The sequence below is a fragment of the Bidens hawaiensis genome, unplaced genomic scaffold (genome assembly GCF_021521415.1).
Source record: "Bidens hawaiensis isolate Kalapana, Puna unplaced genomic scaffold, B.hawaiensis_p1.1 tig00019034_1, whole genome shotgun sequence".
Taxonomy (NCBI): Eukaryota; Viridiplantae; Streptophyta; class Magnoliopsida; order Asterales; family Asteraceae; genus Bidens; species Bidens hawaiensis.
This window is the reverse complement of record NW_027492890.1, coordinates 368,201-388,393: the sequence shown is the minus strand read 5'-3', so window position 1 is coordinate 388,393 and position 20,193 is coordinate 368,201. Positions and strand designations below refer to the sequence as shown.

The window sequence follows — 20,193 nt, the reverse complement described above, 5'->3', positions numbered from 1 at the left end:
TGGAGGAGGCAGCTGTTGAGCGGCTCCGGAAATTGCGGATAACATGGAATAAGATGGAGCTTTTGATAGAGAGGTCATTTTTGAGTATAGATTTGTAAGGTAACTGTTTAGAATGAAAGTGAATATGTAATTAAGAATGAAAAACATCACTTGCCAAGGTGGGCGGAAAACTGTTTTGGTCAAAAACTACCGAAGTAATAATTGAACAACTTAGTAAAGTGAGGTATTGTGTTTCTCAATAACAAGCTAAGTAAATGCAGCAAAAGTAAAGGTGAACACGGCGATATAGCAAGGAAAAAACCTAGGATCCCAGTGAGGATCATCGGAAAATAACCTCGGGAGGGGAAAACTATCCCCTGCCTTAATTTATAAATGTAAAAAGTGGTTACAGCTCGAGAACTATTTGAGAACGAAAGCTAAATACAAGTATAGTGTAGTGAGTGCAGAAAATCATGTGTCTAAAACGTTCTCAATCAACCTCCTTTTATAGAAAGAGAAAACAACTAATATTCCTATTTTTTTTGGCAACCCTAGCCGCCTTTAGTATATAATGACTTAGTCTTCATCCCACGTGCATTTTTAGTTGCTTCTCCGAGCTTTAAGGTAGAAATAGTCAACTAGCCGTTATGGACCGTTATTCCCTTGAGTAACATGCAAGTATATCATAAGTAAAATAAACATGGTCGGTTAGCTCAGGATCCTGCGGCTAGCTGGGAATCCGAATTATCAGGACAATCTTCAGGATCAGGATAGAGATAAAATGACCCCTAACGCTTAGATTATCAAAATAATGGATCAAGATGCAAGTTGTTTTATTTCTTTGTATTTCTTTACTTTCAAACTTATGTATGTGATGTTTTAAATTGATTAATGATAATATTGCTACTTAATAGTATCACATGTGTTTTGAGCAATATATGCTTCACACTCAGGCGTTTCCGCTTAAGCCAGGGTGTTACAGTTCATGAAATATATCTAACAAGTCAAATGGCAAGAAGGTTTGATTTTTGTCAAGTTTAAATTCATGCACTTTGATAAAATAAAATTTGAGAATAAAATCCATGAAAATGAGTTTGTGATCAGGTCCGTAACATTATAAACATTAAAAATAAAAATCATAACAACTAAATCATAAACATGAATTATAAATGAAATGAAATTCAATACTTTCAACAATAAATGCATATTAAATTATATCAAAATTTTGAAACGGGTCAGATTTCGGGTTTGAAAATTGATGAATGTCACAAAGTTGGTATATCATCTTGCAAGAAGTTAGTAAGTGGGATGCACAAGTAAATAACATAACTTTAGGTTATACTCTGCATACAAGCTTTAAATATAAATCAACTGTTGTCACTTTTTATTATAGCTTGGTTAAGGAGGTGTTGGTTAAACTACGAAAAAATGGTTTGGTAGTGGATCAAGATCACCATCTTTGTAATTAGCAATAGTTTATTTGTCTCCAAAGATGCTTTCTACATTTTTGTTTCTATTAACGTTTGTTCGCCATATTTGGAGAGATCCAATTACTAAATCATGCGGTTCATCGTGTGTTGGTCACGGTTAATTAAACCTAAATTATATTTGAAGACTTATGATTATTAGTAGAATAACATAGTTTTGGTAACCTAATTGACCAAGAATAGTGTGTCTGATCTAAATATCGATGGTTTGCTTATTGTTAATCATTAATCAATGGAGGAGATGAAAGACTGGGGAGAAGATGAGGACGATGATGAAGACGGTGACGATTTGGTTATTGTTAATCATTAACCAGTGGAGGAGATGGAAGATTGGGGTGAGCTGTTAATCAAGCGGGAAATGGTGGTGTTGAAAGGAGCGAATCGGGCGGTGATGGAAAAGGTGACAATGGAGCTGTAAGTGCACAGAATATGGGATTTGATGGTCATGGTTATCGTCCATTTCATTCTTAGTTCAAGGTAAGTGATAACTACAATACAAGAATGATCTTGAGTTGTTGACATGTAAATTGTTGTTCTATAGATTGATATTTTATTATTCAGTTAGTAAAGATGATAATTTTTTTACGTATTATTTTGTTGTACTGACTCAATTTAATGATTATTGAAATATTTTTCTTTCATGAAATGAATTGTTTCATACTTCATTTGTGTTATAATTTGATACCAAGCTTATATAATAATTCTTGTATGTAACTAAAAATGTGTATTATATGTGAGACCTGGTGCCGCACCTATTCCTGGAACATGTCCTGCAGTTGGCAGAGCTCCGGGTCAAGTTCATCCGCCTGCCGGCCAGTTATCTTTTGCTGGTCGAGGTAGAGGTGAATGGCGTCCAGCTAGTGTTAACAAAAACGTTCCTCCCAATATGCCAATTTTTTTTTCATCTTGGTTACGGATTACTAGTTTGGGGAAACAATGGAGCGGGTCGTGAATTTGGAAGTGGACTTGATTACACACTTCCTTCACATAATTAATGATCGAATGTGTATATATGTATGTGTATATTTAGTTTTATGCTTTTATAATTGACATATTATTGGAAGCGATTAAAGATTCTAGTCATTATTTATCCTTTCTCTACCTAGGACTATATTTGAAGTGGATATTGATGTTTTTGTGGAAAACCCATGGTATTGACATGTCAGATTTTTTCAATTTTGGCATCAATAATATTAAAAAAAAAACTAAATATAACCCGTGTGATACATGGAGCTCAACCGGTAGATGGATAGATAAATCTTGAACTTTGTTATTGCAAAGCCTTGATTGGGTCATGTGGTGGTCATTGGTTGGGCCTCGTATTTTTTTTGTTTAAATATGATAATTCAGTGGTTAAGATCCAGTGTCGTAACGAACATAACCAACATTGATCGAATGTGCGGTTGGACGTTGACAAATTTATTTTTGAGGTTTAGTTTTGGTATCGTTTATTTGATTCACCGTTCGGGTCAGATCTGGTTGCGCCACAACACGTAGGTACAATTTTACCAACCTTTTAGTTTTGTTACTACAACGAACATGGCCGGTATCGAGTGAACATACATAATCGATACCGACAAGAATTCGTGTTCACTTGCCACCACAATGATCAGGTTTTACCAAGCGAATAAACTTCTCTTTAAATTTGTTGGTTAGCCACAAAAACGCGTGGTTTTTGTGTTTTTTTTAGTATGTGTGTTTTATTTAGATATTGACTAATTTTATTTTTTATTGGCTATGCCATCCGCTCGGCGAACCGCGCGGAGTCTATTACCTATTACTAATATATATAAAAGAGAAGTTTGGCGACGCTGGACTATGATTGGTCCATTTGGCAAGATTTCATTGGACCAAGTTTTTTTTATTTGTTTTTTGTTTTAAATTTTGATAATTATATTTCTAATTATCTTTGTTATGTTTTTTTTCTAATTAGTTTAGTTCCAATACCAATATACCGTAACGGATGTGATAAAAACTGACATAATTTGCGTAGACTTAGCGCATTTTGTTTTAGTTATGGTACCGTAACGAAACTGACCGAATGACAATTCTTTTTTTTAGTCCGGTTTTATAACGGACATGAAAAACCCAACCAAATTTGCATAGACTCACCGCCAGGGACCAACAACGCTCGGGTTTTACCAACGCTCGAATCAACGACCAACGCTATCCCAATGTTCCATCTCAATTTTTTTAACTTTTTTTTTTGTTTTAGTTTCCGTACAATAACACATGTAACAGAAACTGACCGAATTCACGTCAACCTACCGCCTCAACACTTAGGACCGGTAATGCTTATGTCTTACTAACGTTCGGATTTACCAACCTGCCCCGCGCAACGCGCTGGGTTGAAAATTAGTTATAGATAAATATCGATGGCCGGCGACACAAAACACTTTTTTGATTTTTTTTTTTGCTTTAAATATGTAAACATTTTTTTTGTTTTAGTTCCAGTATCGTAAAGAGCATAATCGAAACTGATCAATTCGTGTCCATTTTTGACGCAACGTCTAGGTTTCACCGACCACATAGACACCGTTTTTAAATGTTACTTTTTTGTATCATAAGCTATACAAGTTCTTTTGTTTAGTTCCGGTATTGTAACGAATGTAACCAAAACCTTCCAATTTCATGTCAACTCGCTGCTACAACGTCTGGGTCTTACCAACTGAATAAGCACCGTTTTAAACTTACTACTTTTTTTATGTATCATAAAATATACGAGTATTCTGATCATTTACTAATTTAATTTTGGTTTAATATTGGCATTGTTGTATGGTATCATAACCAACTTAACCTATAATAACCAAACATACATAAATCATTGGATATAATAATATGACAATATATGACACATTGCCATAACAAGACGGACACAAAACTTTATTGGGGAAAGTGAATACGGTGCTGTCACCCGTGTAATCTTACACGCAAAGCCAATCAAAACTACGTAGTTTTGATTTAACCTCCACATTTATCTAAAATCATTCCCTAGTTTTTATTTAAATCTCCTCATCAATTTTAAATTCTTTCCATGTTTACAATAAGTCCATGTCAACTCAATAATGAAGAGTGTATGTTTAAGGAGATTTCCATCCCAAAAATCCAAATGCTTCAATTTTTAGAGAGATAATTAATTTGACTATTATGGTTTTACATAGTAAAAAGTTTTGCAATTATTTCCATGGGGTTCTTGAGTTTGTATTGGATAATTAATATTTTGGCAGTATATTCATTGATATATTAATACAAGAAACTTAAAATAAAAAAATAATCCAAAAATTGTAAACCACCAATGTAAAAATTTATAGTCATTGATATTAGTATGAAGTTAAAATTCAAAAGAAAACTTAAATAATTAAAGAAATTGGAAGCTGGTTGATGTTCGAGCAAGATCCAAAAAGAAGAAAAACTTGTTTTGTGTTCTTTGATGGAATTTGTGGAGAAGGTTCAGCTAATGTTTTCTTTATTCAATATTAATAAATTAGGATTTTTATAAAGAAGGAAATGATTTTAGATAAATGTGGAGGTTAAATCAAAACTACGTAGTTTTGATTGGCTTTGCGTGTAATGTTACACGAGTGACAGCACCGTATTCAATATTCCCAACTTTATTTTATTTTAGAAACTAAAAATCCTCATGACAACTTGCCATAAATCATTGGATATAATAATATGGCAATATCTTTCACTTCTACAATAATTCATCCATCAAAAGTCAGTCAACTCATGTTCTTTCTTCCTCGTCTCCTTACCAGATTCATCATCGTCCTAGCTCTGATCAACTTCATACAAACTTTCCGATGGATTGACAACTTCGATTTTAGCATGAGTCTCTAGTCAGCTAGCTAGTCAGGTATCTTTTGGTAATTTCACAAATGGTTAATCACTTGTGTAATCTTTTTTACGTAATTTTGGTAACTGCCATCTTAATTTTGATATAATCGAAATCACATGTCTCTACGAATTTAGCATAAATATGAAGTTGGTATAAGACTACGTTTATTTACGATCCAACTCAACCTTTAATAAACATGTTTGGGATTGAGTTTGAAAACACCTTATTAGCTTATTGGTGTTTTTAAAAAGCTAATAAGTTAAAATTTGTTTGGCAATTACGAAAATCTTTTTTTATTTTAGCTTTTTAAAAAAGTTAAAAAGCAGTTTTCTAAAAGCCTCAAATCCTGACTTTTCAAAATGGCTTTTTAAAAAAAGCCCATAAGCCAATAAGCATATTCTAACTCAATCCCAAACATGCTCAAAATACTAATATCTCTTTATTCAACCTACACAACACGACCCAATCAAACTTTTTACTCTTATTCACAACCCAACTTAAATTAATATTATATATATATATATATATATATATATATATATATGGGATGGTTCAGGAGAGAAATGAGATTACTGTGAGAAATGAATATGGGACACTGGTTTTATTTTATGTTTTAAATGCTTAAAGATAAATGAGGAAAGTATTAACGCATGCTCTCTCTTCAATTAATATAACTAATCAAATTATTATAATTGAAAAATAATAAGAATTCATTTATTTTTATAACTTATTTTTTTCTCTTGATTTTTATCCTACACAAGTACAATTTATTCATACATTAAAATTTCTTTCTATTCAAAACCAATTTCTTCTAAGTCAATATATTAATATCCATCAACACATAATTACATTGTGATATATAGTACAAAAAACTATCTTGCACGTTTTTGCATTAAATATCAACAAGAAGTACATAACCTACATAAAAACATATAACATACATTTGTTCTAATAATAAGAAAACATATAACCTACACACGAAAAACATATAACTGACACACAAAATTCAGCATCAATAAACTACATCCCACACGAAAACGTATAACCTACACACGAAAAACATATAGCCTACACTTGGAAATTTTATCCTACACAAATACAATTTATTCATATATTAAATTTTTTTTATCCAAAACTAATTTCTTTCAACTCAATATATCAATATCAATCAACACGTAGGTACATTGTGATGAAATAATACAAAAAACTATCTTACATGTGTTAGCATTAAAAGTCAATAAAAAATATACAACCTAAACAAAAACATATAGCATACACTTGTTCTAAGAATAAAAAAACATATTACCTACACACGAAAAACATATAACCTACACACGTATAGGATATGTTTATCCATCATTAAATAGTGATTTATTATGGTTATATTTGTTGTATTAATTGAAAAGAGAGAATGCATTTATTATTGCATTTATATTTTTTTCATTTATTTTTAAACTTTTAAAACCTAAAATAAAACTAGTGGCCCATATTCATTTCTCACATTAATTTAATTTTTCTTCTGAACTTAAACATATATATATATATATGATTTATTTAAAAGACCTTTTTTTAAAAATAATTTTTGTTTTTAATAAAATTTATATCTAAATATTAAAAAAAAAGCTAATGAATACCGTATTTAGATAAATCTAAAAACTAAAATTTTATTTCGAACCTAGCAATTTGTTTACAAGTTCAACACAAATAAAAAAAACCCACTTACGAACTCATATTAAAACAAAAGTATTCCGTTAAATATTATTAAAAAAAAACTAAACAAGGCCGTGAATTTATATTTTTTTAGAAAATTTAAATAGTATAAGTTATTAACAAAAATCAAATTTTTAATAAAACTAAATGTTATTAAAAGAAAAAAACAAAGAATATTAATCACAACCACTCCTAGCTTGGGAAGTGTCTAGAACCCATAACAATCTTGGGTTGCCTCACCAACCAGGTGGTTGTGAGATTTTTCCAAAGAATATGGTTTTTTTATAACATTAACTTAAATGATTATTGAACACGTGATTCTATATGGAGCAAGAAAACAAAAACTTCAATGACAAAATGGAGAAAGAAAAACTCGGGAAATGAAACTATCCTTAACTATATCCGATAGCCTTCATCCTATATTTGTTTGTTAAATAACTAATTAAGCATCATATATCTGAAACTATCTCTATTGTAGCATAATAATCTCTAATCGGTTATTGATGAATGTAACAATAATATATTTTGTTATATATGTTAGGAGAATAATTGGTGAGAAACTCAACTGTGATCTTGAATCGTAAATACGGAATCGGAACTCGTTGTCGATGGTGGATAGTGTATGACCAATATATATGGTAATGGATTGTTGGAATAAAACAAAACAAAGAATACCAAATAATTGTGAAGAAATCGGAAGCAGCAGAGTTGGGTTTTTGTTTTTAACTTTAATCTTTTTTCAACTTAAACTCTCCTCTCTCATTTATTATTATAAAAAGAAACTCAAAAGTATTTATAGGCCTAAAAATCATAACTTGACTAGAAATAGCAAATAAGTAAAACAATTTGACTACAAATAGGAAACTAATAAAAGATGTACATAAACTTTAAATAAATAAAAATTAATATATTTGAATTTGATCTCCTCCTTATCCTCCCCTTGAGATCGACCTAACCACCCCTCGGTTTTATCTTTAACGAATCGGGATTAAATATATCATTCACTCACTTAATCTTGATTCATTCCTTTCAGATTTTCAATCCCGAGCAATTTCCTCATCTCTTCAAACTTTAACTTCGGTAGCGCTTTTGTTAAAATATCCGCCTTTTGTTTCTCTCCACTAATGTGCTCAACATGGACTTCACCACGTTAAATACATTCACAAATGAAATGAAATCTAATATTGATATGCTTACCTCTCCCATGAAACACAGGATTTTTCATCAAATCTATGGCAGATCTATTATCCACATGTAACGTGACCACCTATTCTTCATGCCCGGTTAACTCGCAAAACAATCCCCTTAATCATATAGCTTGACAAGCCTCGGTTGCTGCTGCCATGTACTCAGATTCACATGATGACAAGGCTACAGTTTGTTGCTTTTATGAGAGTCATGAGATCAATGCACCACATAATAAAACGCCATTCAGGTGGTACCTCGTCCATCCGTTTGATCCATACCGTAACTACTATCATAAAAACCAATCAACTCTCTACTATCGCATCCATACGTTAAACCATATCCACTCGTGCCTTGTGCATATCGTAATCTATACTTCAGAATCTGCATATGGGATTTTTTCGGTTCTTGCATGAGCCTACTAGCAACTCCAACTGAATAACTCAAATCAGGCCTTGTGTGTGTTAAGTACCTTAAGCTACCACTTATTCTCCGACATTTGGTTGCATCAGCAGGTTCTCCTTCTTCATCTTTCGTTACTTGCAACCGATGTTCCATAGGAAATCGAGTCGAGTTGCACTCGCTTAAACCTGCACTCATTAAAATTTTATTAGCATAAGCTTCTTGTTTCAACTTTATCTCATGCTTCTTCTGTGTTACTTCAATGCCCAGATAATACGAAAGCATTCCGAGATCTTGCATCTCGAACTCATTTTTCATTTGAATTTTGAATTTCTCAATCTCGGCTTGACTCGAACCAGTCATGATAAAATCAATGACATATACACCAACAATGAATGTCGGTTCTTGTATTCCGCTTGTACACCGCCGGTTCTCTCGGACACCGAATAAAATCCAAACCTTTTAACGTTTTGTCGAGTTTTTCGTTCCAAGCTCGTGGGGCTTGGCGAAGACCGTATAAAGCCTTTCGTAACTTATAAACCATACGGTGTTTCCTGGGAACTTCAAAGGCATCAGGTTGCTTCACGTACACTTTTTCCTTCAACTCGCCATTTAAGAACTCAGATTTAACGCCCAAATGGTAAACGAACCAACCACAATTTACTACAATTGCTAAAATCAAACGTACGGTTTCCATTCTCGCCACCAGAGCAAAAACCTCGTCAAAGTCTACCCCATGCTCTTGCACGTACCCCTTTGTGACTAATCTTGCTTAGTACTTTGTTATTGACCCATATGAACCACATTTGGTTTTAAACACCCATTTCAAACTAATTGCCTTGTGGCCCACTGGTAGGCCACATAAGTCCCACGTATTGTTTTTGTTCGATTCAGACTAATTCAGATCTCATTGCTTCTCGCCATTTTTTAGAATTCTTTGCCTCTTCAAAAGTAGCTGGCTTTTCATCTAGGAGCAGACATTCTACTTCACAAAACATTACATAATATTCAAACCTTTTAGGAGGGACTGATTGACGACCAGTTCTTCGTAGCTCAGGTTCGGGATTTTCTTCCGGTTGGTCTTCAAATCCAGGCCCGTTAAGGTCGAGTCTTCGTTTTCGATTGCTGGAACTTCTTCTTGGACCGGCTCGATTATAAATTCAACCCATTCAGGTCCGGTTCCGACTTGACACGGGTCGGTATGTCGAGAGTCGAGACCAGTCAAACTTTTGACTTTCTTCGAAACGGACATCCCGGCTCACATAAATACGGTTTTGAGCCGGGTCGTACAATCTGTAAGCTTTTGATCCTGGTTTAGTTCCGAGATGTACAACCTCCATGCTTCGGTCATCTAATTTTTTGAGGTTGGCGGTGGGTATCTTCATGTATGTTAAGCACCCAAAACATTCGTAAGTGTGTTATGTTGGGTTTCGGCCCTCAAGGCTTCATAGGGGGTTACCGTCTTCAATGCTTTAGTACGTACCCGATTCAACACGTAAACCGAGTGTCTCACCGTTTCTCCCCATAAGTTTTGTGGAAGGTCCATAGCTTTCATCATACTTATTGTTGCATTTAGGACCATTCTATTTCGCCTTTCGACTGCACCGTTTTGTTGAGGAGAGTAAGGAGCCGTAAACATTCTTTTTACTCCTTGATCACAATATTCGGTCAAAAGTTTGTTGAGAAACTCGCCACCTTGATCGCTTCTTAGAGCTTTAACCTTTAGCGAATGCTCTAACTCCACTTCCTGTTTAAACTTTTTGAAAATTCCCAAAGCATCGTTCTTGTTTTTAATAGTCCACATGTACCTCGTATAGTCATCTACAAGAAGCATAAAATACCAGTTTCCTCCCAAAGTAGGAGGTGAGATTGGCCCACATAAATCGGTGTGAACCAACTCGAATGGTCTCGTGGCACGGAACATGGGGGTTTTAGGACGGGTTTCTACTATGTTTGCCAAGCATACATGCATTGCAAACATGTTCACCATGCAAATTTTGAATATCGCCATGCATCATATTTTTTAGACTTCATATTAGTTAATGTTTCAAAATTAACACGACCAAGTCTAGCGTGCCAAAGCCATCCTTGGTCTTTAATGGAAGATAAAAGACATACCGGGGTTCCAATTCTGAGCTCGATCTTATAAAGACAGTTTGGACTTCTCGGGACTCTCAATAGCAAGTAATCTCCTTCCTCGTATAACCACAAGTAGTCGTTTTCTATCCAAACCTTACACCCTTCTTCGGTTAACTGACTGATGCACAATATGTTGCTACATAAGTCGGTTATGTAATGGACGCCATTCATAACCCATTGCTCATCATTCTTGCAGTCGAAAATAATGGAACCTCTCCCTTTAATATTCACTTTGGACCCGTCTCCAAATTTCACCAAACCACTCACTCGATAATCAATTTGGGCAAAGTGGGCTTTACATCCGATCATGTGATTAGACGCCCCATTATCTAAATAACAAATTGAATCGCTTACCGAGTCGTTTGCATAACGGATTGGATGAACCTTCTCCCCGTTCAACATAACTTGTTCTTTCTCAACTTCAACTTAGGCCATTATAAGAGTTGGTGGCTTGGCCTCGGCTTGGTTCAGATTCCCTTATTGAGTCGGTGGTCTCGGACATTGCCACGCAAAGTGGCCCAAAACATTACAATTATAACACTGAACACCGCTTTTATCTCTACTTTGATTTTGACTCTTTTGTTGTTATGATTATTACCTTGATTGTAGTCTCTGCCTTGGTTGTTCGTGTTCGGTTGGTTACCGTCTCTTCGATTATCATAGTTCTGTTTGAACCGACCCCATCCTCTACTCGAACCACGACCACGGCCTCTTCCACGACCCCGTTGGTCATAACCCGAGGATCCACTACCCCAAGCATAATTTTTCCAGTCATGATCGGTGTCATTTTTTCCTTGATTATCTATTTTGGCATACAATAATTTTCTCATCTCAGCCATTGCTTCCTTTCCTTTGTTCTCTCTTCAAAAGACTTTAACCTTGCTATACTATCTTCAAAAACCATCTGTTAAGATCTGCCCACTGTTCGATAGTTGCTACAATAGCAATAAACCGGTCTGGAACGCTATCGAGCAGTTTTTTCACGAGTTCATATCCATCGGACTACCCAAAATGTCAAATTGCGAGGCGTATTTTGTTATCTTCCCGGCAAATTCTTCAACGGATTCTTTTTCACCCATCTTCAATTGATTAAAATCTCGCTTTAATGATCGTAAGCGAGCTTGTTGCACACAATCAGCCCCAAGGAATCTTACCCATAGTGATTCCTAAATCTCCTGAGCATCACGGGTTCTTGCAACTTGCATCAACATGTTTTCCGGTAAGGCTTGTAAAATAATAGTTCTAGCCATCTTGTGCTTTTTGACATCTACGCCTTCTTTGCTCACCACCTCCCATAATCCTTGAGCATCAAGGATTGATTCCATAATTACAACACACGTGTTGTAGTTTGTTTTTGTTAACTTCGGACATTTCAACGAAGTTAAACTTGGTTCCCTTGCTTGCAAAACTTGGTTCGCGCCCGGCACCGCGTCTCCCATAGTCACCGTCTTCGTTGATTGAACAGAAAAACATGAGCCGTACTCCTTACGGCTAAATTGTTTCCCGTCGGTCAGATGTGGTTATTCGCCCCCACACCGTTCTTGAACTTCCCAAAGATCGTAGATCGCCTACGCTCTGATACCAATTGTTGAAGAATAATTGGTGAGAACCTCAACTGTGATCTTGAATCGTAAATACAGAATCGAAACTTGATGTTGACGGTGGATAGTGTATGACCAATATATATATATGGTTATTGGTTGTTGGAATAAAACAAAACAAAGAATACCAAATTATTGTGAAGAAATCGGAAGCAGCATAGTTGGGTTTTTGTTTTTAACTTTAATCTTTTTCAACTTAATCTCTCTTCTCTCATTTATTATTATAAAAAGAACTCAAAAGTATTTATAGGCCTAAGAGCATTCTCATCCGGTTCCCTAAATGTTTGTGAGAGGAGTTTGTAAATTATAGGGTGGAGGTTTGAATGGTTGTGAGTGTAATTATAGGGTAGAGAGAGAAAAGATAGTGATTTTTTGTAAATTTAGGGAAAGGGTAATGATTTTTTTGTAAATTATAGGATGGAGAGAGAAAACTGTAATGAATAAAGTACAAAAATATATTATTTAATTAAACATAAGAGAGAAATATAGTGTTTTTTATTGTAATTATAGAGATATGAATAGAGAACCGGATGAGAATGCTCTAACAATCATATCTTGACTAGAAATAGAAAACTAGTAAAACAGTTTGACTACAAATAGGAAACTAATAAAAGATGAACATAAACTTTAAATAAATAAAACTTAATATATTTGAATTTAATCTCCTTCTTATCCTCCCCTTGAGATCGACCTAACCACCCCTCGGTTTTATCTTTAACGAATCGGGATTAAATATATCAATATATATATATATATATATAGGCTAAGTATAAAATAAAAATCCACTTGAGTTGTGAAAACTCTAGAAACCCATTCTCAACCACATGTTTTTAATTAATTTTTAAATCTTGTGGTTCACAATTAAATGGAATAAAAAATGTAAATATAAATATAACTTTTTCTCTCTTCTGAAAACACATATAAAAATTAGTAAAAAAATGTTAAAAAATAGCAAAACATTTTTTTTATGTTTCGATGTTTTGTATTAAATGTTACAACATATATCATGTAACAAAAAAAAAACGATGTTACATAGTGTTTTCGCGGGTTTTCACAACTCAAATGGGTTTTCATTTTAACCTTACCCTATATATAGGAGAAGTATAGTTTGAAAACCCTTTTGAGTTGAGAAAACCCATGAAAACCCTATGTAACATTGTTTTTTTTTGTTACATGTAATATATGTTGTTACATTTAGTACAAAACATCAAAAACATAAAAAAGGTGTTTTGCTATTTTTTTAATAATTTTTATATATGTTTTCAGGAGAGAGAAAATGTAAATAAACTTTTACATTTTTTATTAACTTTAATTGTGGACCACAAGATTTAATATTTAATTAAAAACATGTAGTTGAGAATTAGTTTTTAGAGTTTTCACAACTCAAGTGAGTTTTTATTTTAATCTAACCTATATATATATATATATATATATATAGGAGAAGTATAGTTTGAAAACCCTCTTGAGTTGAGAAAACCCATGAAAACCCTATGTAACATCGTTTTTTTTTTGTTACATGTAATATATGTTGTTACATTTAGTACAAAACATCGAAAACATAAAAAAAATGTTTTGCTATTTTTTAAATTTTTTTTTAATAATTTTTATATATGTTTTCATGAGAGAGAAAATGTAAATAAACTTTTACATTTTTTATTAACTTTAATTGTGGACCACAAGATTTAATATTTAATTAAAAACATGTGATTGAGAATGAGTTTCTAGAGTTTTCACAACTCAAGTGAGTTTTTATTTTAACCTAACCCTATATATATATATATAAATATAACGTTTTCTCTCTCCTAAAAACATATAAAAAAATTAGTAAAAAAATGTTAAAAAATAGCAAAACAATTTTTTTAATGTTTCGATGTTTTGTATTAAATGTTATAACATATATTACATGTAACAAAAAAAAACGATGTTACATAGTGTTTTCATGGGTTTTCACAACTCAAATGGGTTTTCATTTTAACCTTACCCTATATATATATATATAGGAGAAGTATAGTTTAAAAACCCTCTTGAGTTGAGAAAACCCATGAAAACCCTATGTAACATTGTTTTTTTTCTTACATGTAATATATGTTGTTACATTTAGTACAAAACATCGAAAACATAAAAAAATGTTTTGCTATTTTTTTACATTTTTTTAATAATTTTTATATATGTTTTTAGGAGAGAGAAAATGTAAATAAACTTTTACATTTTTTATTAATTTTAATTGTGGACCACAAGATTTAATATTTAATTAAAAACATGTGGTTGAGAATAAGTTTCTAGAGTTTTTATTTTAACTTAACCCTATATATATATATATATATATATATATATATATATATATATATAAAACTTTTTCTCTCTCTCCTAAAAACATATAAAAAAATTAGTAAAAAAATATTAAAAAATAGCAAAACAATTTTTTTTAATGTTTCGATGTTTTGTATTAAATGTTACAACATATATTACATGTAACAAAACAAAAAAAAAACGATGTTACATGGGGTTTTCGCGGGTTTTCACAACTCAACTGAGTTTTCATTCTATACTTTGCCTATATATATATATATATATATATATATATATATATATATATATATATATATATCTATCGGAAGTGAGAATTGTTATATTCCCTTCATGAGAGCCACTTGAAAAAAATGGCAGGAAATCACTTTTTGACTACTCATGTTGCATATTACAGGTTTGTAGCAGCTTGATGGCTGAGGAAGTCGTAGCAACAGTACTTCCAAAAACAGGTGAAACAGTATGGGATTCTATCCAAAGAATCACCGAGGCTTCGATTTGTATGAATGATAATCATTTACGTTTCGAGGCTAAAATGAAGACTCTGTGTGCGGTAAGAGATGATCTGAAAGATAGAACCTTAAAATATAAGTCAACAAAAAACCGAACCATGGAGGACTGGTTTCACAGGGTTATGGCTGTGGAAAAGGTTGTGGAAGAACTTGAAAGCAAGTTTACGGAGACACAACAAACCTCACCATGGATTCATGCACTTCCCCGATCAAAGTTGAGCAAACAAATGGCAAGCATGTGCTCAGAAATTAGTGAACTTGTGACCGAAGGAAATCAATTGGGGGATACTTTGGTCCACAAAGTTGCTGAGCGCGTAGTGAAGTTGACAGCCCCAGATATCTCGTATATTCCATCACTCCAAGGCGTTTTGGACAAAATACTGATAGATCTATCAAATGATGATCTTAAAGCAATTAGGGTGCTAGGAATGCTAGGGGCAGGGAAAACAACCATATTGCAGAACTTGAACAACCATGAAAAAGCCGCTAGTATGTATGAAAGAGTAATTTGGGTGACGGTTTCAGGTGAGGTAAACAATAAGGAGAATTTAAGCATAGAGATGTTGCAACATGTAATTGTTGAAAGACTAATAGTGGACATAGAAGACGCCACAGATGTTTACAAAGTCGGCAGAAGAATAAATAAAGATCTAGCTGGTGTAAAGTATCTGCTTCTACTTGATGATGTGAAAGCAGAACTTGATTTAGAATTGTTGGGTATTCCTGAAGGTGCTAAAGGCAGCAAAGTAGTAATGACAACAAAGTACCGAAATGTTCGGCTTCCTTCCTGTTCTAGTATTGAAGTAAAGAAGTTATCTCAAAGTGAGTCATGGAGCATGTTCCATAGGCTATTATCCCTCCCCGATGATGTAAAAAATAAGCCACAGCTTCAGCGAATGGCTCATAAGGCAGTTTCTTTGTGCGGTGGTCATCCGTTGATGATAAAAATGGCAGCGCGTATCTTCAAATCCATAGAAAGCCATGATCTCAGTGAGATAAGTTGGAGTGACGCATTACAAACGTTAAGAAGGTGGCCAGAAAAAGGAAACAATGAGCCAATGAAGGACTTGCTTAAATTTTGTTGTGATCACTTGGATCGTGAGCATAAACCTTGTTTTCTTTACAGTGCATTGTATCCAGAAGACACTGAAATTTCCACAGAGGGATTGTTGGACTGTTGGGAAGCGGAAAATTTTCTTAAGAGTAGTGATGATGGAAAAATTGGTGGAAGAAATATACTTCGCCACCTACAAAATGTAATTTTACTTGAGGAAGGTGCAACTGAAAAATGTGTAACAATGCATAAGTTAATCCGAGCAGCAGCCTTAAATCTATTGTCTGAAGATAGGAAAGATAGGTGTTTGGTGAAGACGAATGAATCCGTGCAAAAACTCAATGACATTATCCCAAAGCGTCGGTGTGTTGATTTGTGGGCGGATAAGGAATGGATCTCTTTGGCCAACAACTCGCTTGATAACTTACCTAATGCACCTCGTTCATCTCAGCTTTCTACACTTTTTGTCCAGAAATATTCAAAACATAGGAAGATTCCTGATTCGTTCTTTCAACACATGCCTCGCCTTTTGGTTTTAGATCTATACATGACCGAGATCATGACATTGCCATCTTCGATAAACAGGCTATTGAGGCTTAAAGTTCTTTATTTGAATGGTTGCAGTGTTTTGAAAGAGCTTCCTGGTTTTATTGGACAACTTAAGTCTCTTGAAGTGCTTGATATCCGTGGCTGTGGAGTTGGTAAATTACCACATCAGATTTTAGGCTTAACTCGAATGAGGCGGTTATTGGTATCCTTCACCATGTCAACTCAAGACAATTATGATGTGATTTTTAAGTTATCAGGACTTGAAGAGTTGATCATTGACGTGGATTCAGAAATGGAAGATTGGTGTAATACTTTGATTGAGGAAGTAGTTGAAAAGGTAAGCACGCTACCAAAGCTGAATTGTTTCCAGTTTCGCCTTATTAACAATGTTATTGATGTGATACAAGTTGTTGACGACACTGTGAAGATCTATGCACCCAAAGAACGCCACCTTATAAGTTTTCTCACACGAAGGAAAGATCTTGATAAGCGATCTTTTCAAGTTTACATTGGATGCTTCATGTCTTGTGGCCCTGAAATCCCCGAATTCTACCGATATGATAGGTACCTAAAATATTGTAGTGGGAATGGCGAAAATGATGGGATCAATGAAGTACTTACCAAAGTACATGCAATTGAGTTGATCAACCACCATGACGTTGAGTACCTATCTAGCAATGTCATTGAGAAAATGGATTATGTCCAAGGTTGTCTAATTCAAAGTTGCCAGAACATGACCACAATTGTAGGTGGTTGCCGCACAAGTAAATCGTTATTGCCGAATTTGGAAAGGTTAGATGTCAAGAACATGCCTAAATTGGAAAGAATATGGAAGGGTCGTGTGCAACCGGGAAGCCTATCCAAACTGAAGACTTTGGTTCTATGTAAGTGTCCATTGATTACCAGGGTACTTTGCAGTGTTATAGTGCAGCAACTTCGGGAGCTCCAATATCTAGAAGTTCAAGACTGTTGCAGGGTTGAAGAGATTGTTATGTGTTCTCAGGATATAAATCCACATGTTATCCCGAAATTAAGGACATTGATTCTTTGTAATATCCCAAGTTTAAGAAAGATAAGCTCCATACTTGCTTGGACTTCACTAGAGAGCTTAAAAATACAAGATTGTCCCACACTTAAAGAATTGCCTTTCAATATAAGCAGCGCAATCGGGCTTCAGAGCATTGAAGTGGATGAAGATTGGTGGGAGGCATTACAATGGTCAGATTCTAATATCAAAGAACGTCTTGTTCGGTGCTGCTTTTTCAGGTATATATCTTTTTGGAAACCCAAACCTGATTTTGTTTTACTTCTCTACTTATTGTGTTGATTTACATTATTGTGTTGATTTGCATCTTGCAAAATATTTTATTTCTAACCAAATTTAACTTCGAGCATCCATGTCCCATTCATCTTAGCCCATGTATGCATGAATGTGTTTATATGCTCATGTTTGCATGCAATGCTCATTTCAGGCAACCCGCATAGTGATTTGGCCGGTGACTATTTCAACAAGAGATTTCTTCCCAAGGATAACTAGTATTAGTTCTAAATTGATTAATATGTGTGAACGTAAACTTTGTGTTTTAAATTATTTCTTGTATTTCAATGATTAAAGCATATAGGTATGACTTTGAATAAAAGTAACAGCTTGATGTGATTAAAATTATCATGTTATATTGTTTTGTGTTTTTACGAGAGTCCCATCTCACCTTGGATAATGTGCCAAACTAATACAGTGAGCTAGTGAATTAATTTTGAGTTGAATTGTTGTTGATTCGTCACAATATAAGCTTAACTTGGGAAAGTCGTATATTGGGACGGACACAAATAGAGTTTGTTAAAGCATTCCTATCCTATCCACTATTTTTTGTAAGTGGGATTTTTATAATTTATGGAGCTATTTAGGGTGTTGTAGGTAAAAAAAAAAAAGAGAAAATGCACTGATTTTTTTATATATTTGAAAAGTTTTTATAGCACCATACAAATTTTTTAATATTTTATGAAATTAAAGGGGAGGGAAAAAGTAATTATAAATGTATAAAAAATTATTATTTAATTGAAAAAGATAGAGAAAATATAGTGATTTATTAATGTAATTTTGAATGCTTTTAGTCCACATACCCCAATCATCTTTTATAAAATATTTAGTAGATCCGGTATATTAAATTTTGCTTGTATGTCTTAAGAATAATTACTTGGACCCAATAGTGTTAAGAGTAAGAGTATGGTTAGTGTTGTGTAATCTCATTGTTAATTTAACAACAAATATGTCATGGGTACGAGCCTGATTCAACCAGTCTTTTGCCTTGTTTTTTAATCCAAATGTAAACTATATGGATGTTGGTTCAACACCTAGTTGTATTTTAAAATTTTCAAATGATAAAATGTTTTTTATATAAAAAAAATCTTGTTTGACACAAGCTCATTTTGTAAGGTATTTAATCAAGTAAACAACTATGATATTGACAAGATAGACATCTTCCATGGGATGTTGAGCTGCCGGATATTCATCGGCTATTCTTTTAGAGCGGTGCAAAATTAAACATCAGTCAAGGACGGATATTAAAGACTAGCATGATATGTTCTTTTTGTTAAAATGGAAAATCAAACGATCCTTTTTTTAACTGAAAGTATTGATCCTCATTTATTCATATGTAGTCATGAATATTTCGAAGCATGTGAAAATTCGCGACGGGTACAAGGTTTGGACTGCTCATATGTGTAATAAAGCCTGTATGCTATTTCTTTAAGTCAGAGGCGAGGATGCAAAATAGGGCCGTTCATGAGACAAGCCAACGAGCTCGGTCTCAATTTGGCATGGAATTGAGCCAAACCAAGCTGAACTAACGAGTGAGCTAAACCGAGCGGAGCTAATCAATGAGCCACCATTGGCTCGGGTTTGGCTCACTTACTAATTGAGCCAACTCAACTCGGCTCGGTTTCAAACCTAGCCAATCCAAGCGGGGCCTTTTTTAAGCTTTTTCTAAGAGAGCTCCGAGCCAAGCCCTTTTTGGACAACTCTCTACAAAATGGGCGAGGGGGAACTAGTTTTCGTGAAAGATTATTGTTGCTCCAATATTTTTTGTACATAAATAGTCATCGTGCCAAATTTTATAACCGAAATTATTTTATTATGATGTTAACCAAATTGTTTGGTAGGGTTTTTTTTTATTAACAGTAACTAGGTTATTAACCCGTGTACTACACGGGTTGAAATATAAAAATCATCAATTAAACATATGTAATTTCAAACGACAATATATTTTTATATGCTTGTGAGACGGAAACATAATTTATAAATGCAAGTCATTCATACAGAAACATAAAATTGAAAGATATAGACTTATAAAAGATTAAATTACATAGTACAATGCTTATAAAGAACTTTTAAAAGACATTCAATATACATTACCGCTACTCACAAATCAAG

At 33.7% G+C, this 20,193-nt stretch overlaps 1 protein-coding gene across 1 annotated transcript; it reads left to right on the top strand.

The window, feature by feature from the left end:
• The first annotated feature begins 5,241 nt into the window (after window positions 1–5,241).
• LOC143557538 (disease resistance protein At4g27190-like) lies at window positions 5,242–18,375 on the top strand. The gene is made up of 3 exons (XM_077046587.1): window positions 5,242–5,317; window positions 15,046–18,029; window positions 18,236–18,375. The coding sequence occupies exons 2-3, from the start codon at window positions 15,061–15,063 to the stop codon at window positions 18,246–18,248; spliced, it is 2,982 nt and encodes a 993-aa protein (XP_076902702.1). The 5' UTR covers window positions 5,242–5,317; window positions 15,046–15,060; the 3' UTR covers window positions 18,249–18,375.
• Window positions 18,376–20,193: the final 1,818 nt, after the last annotated feature.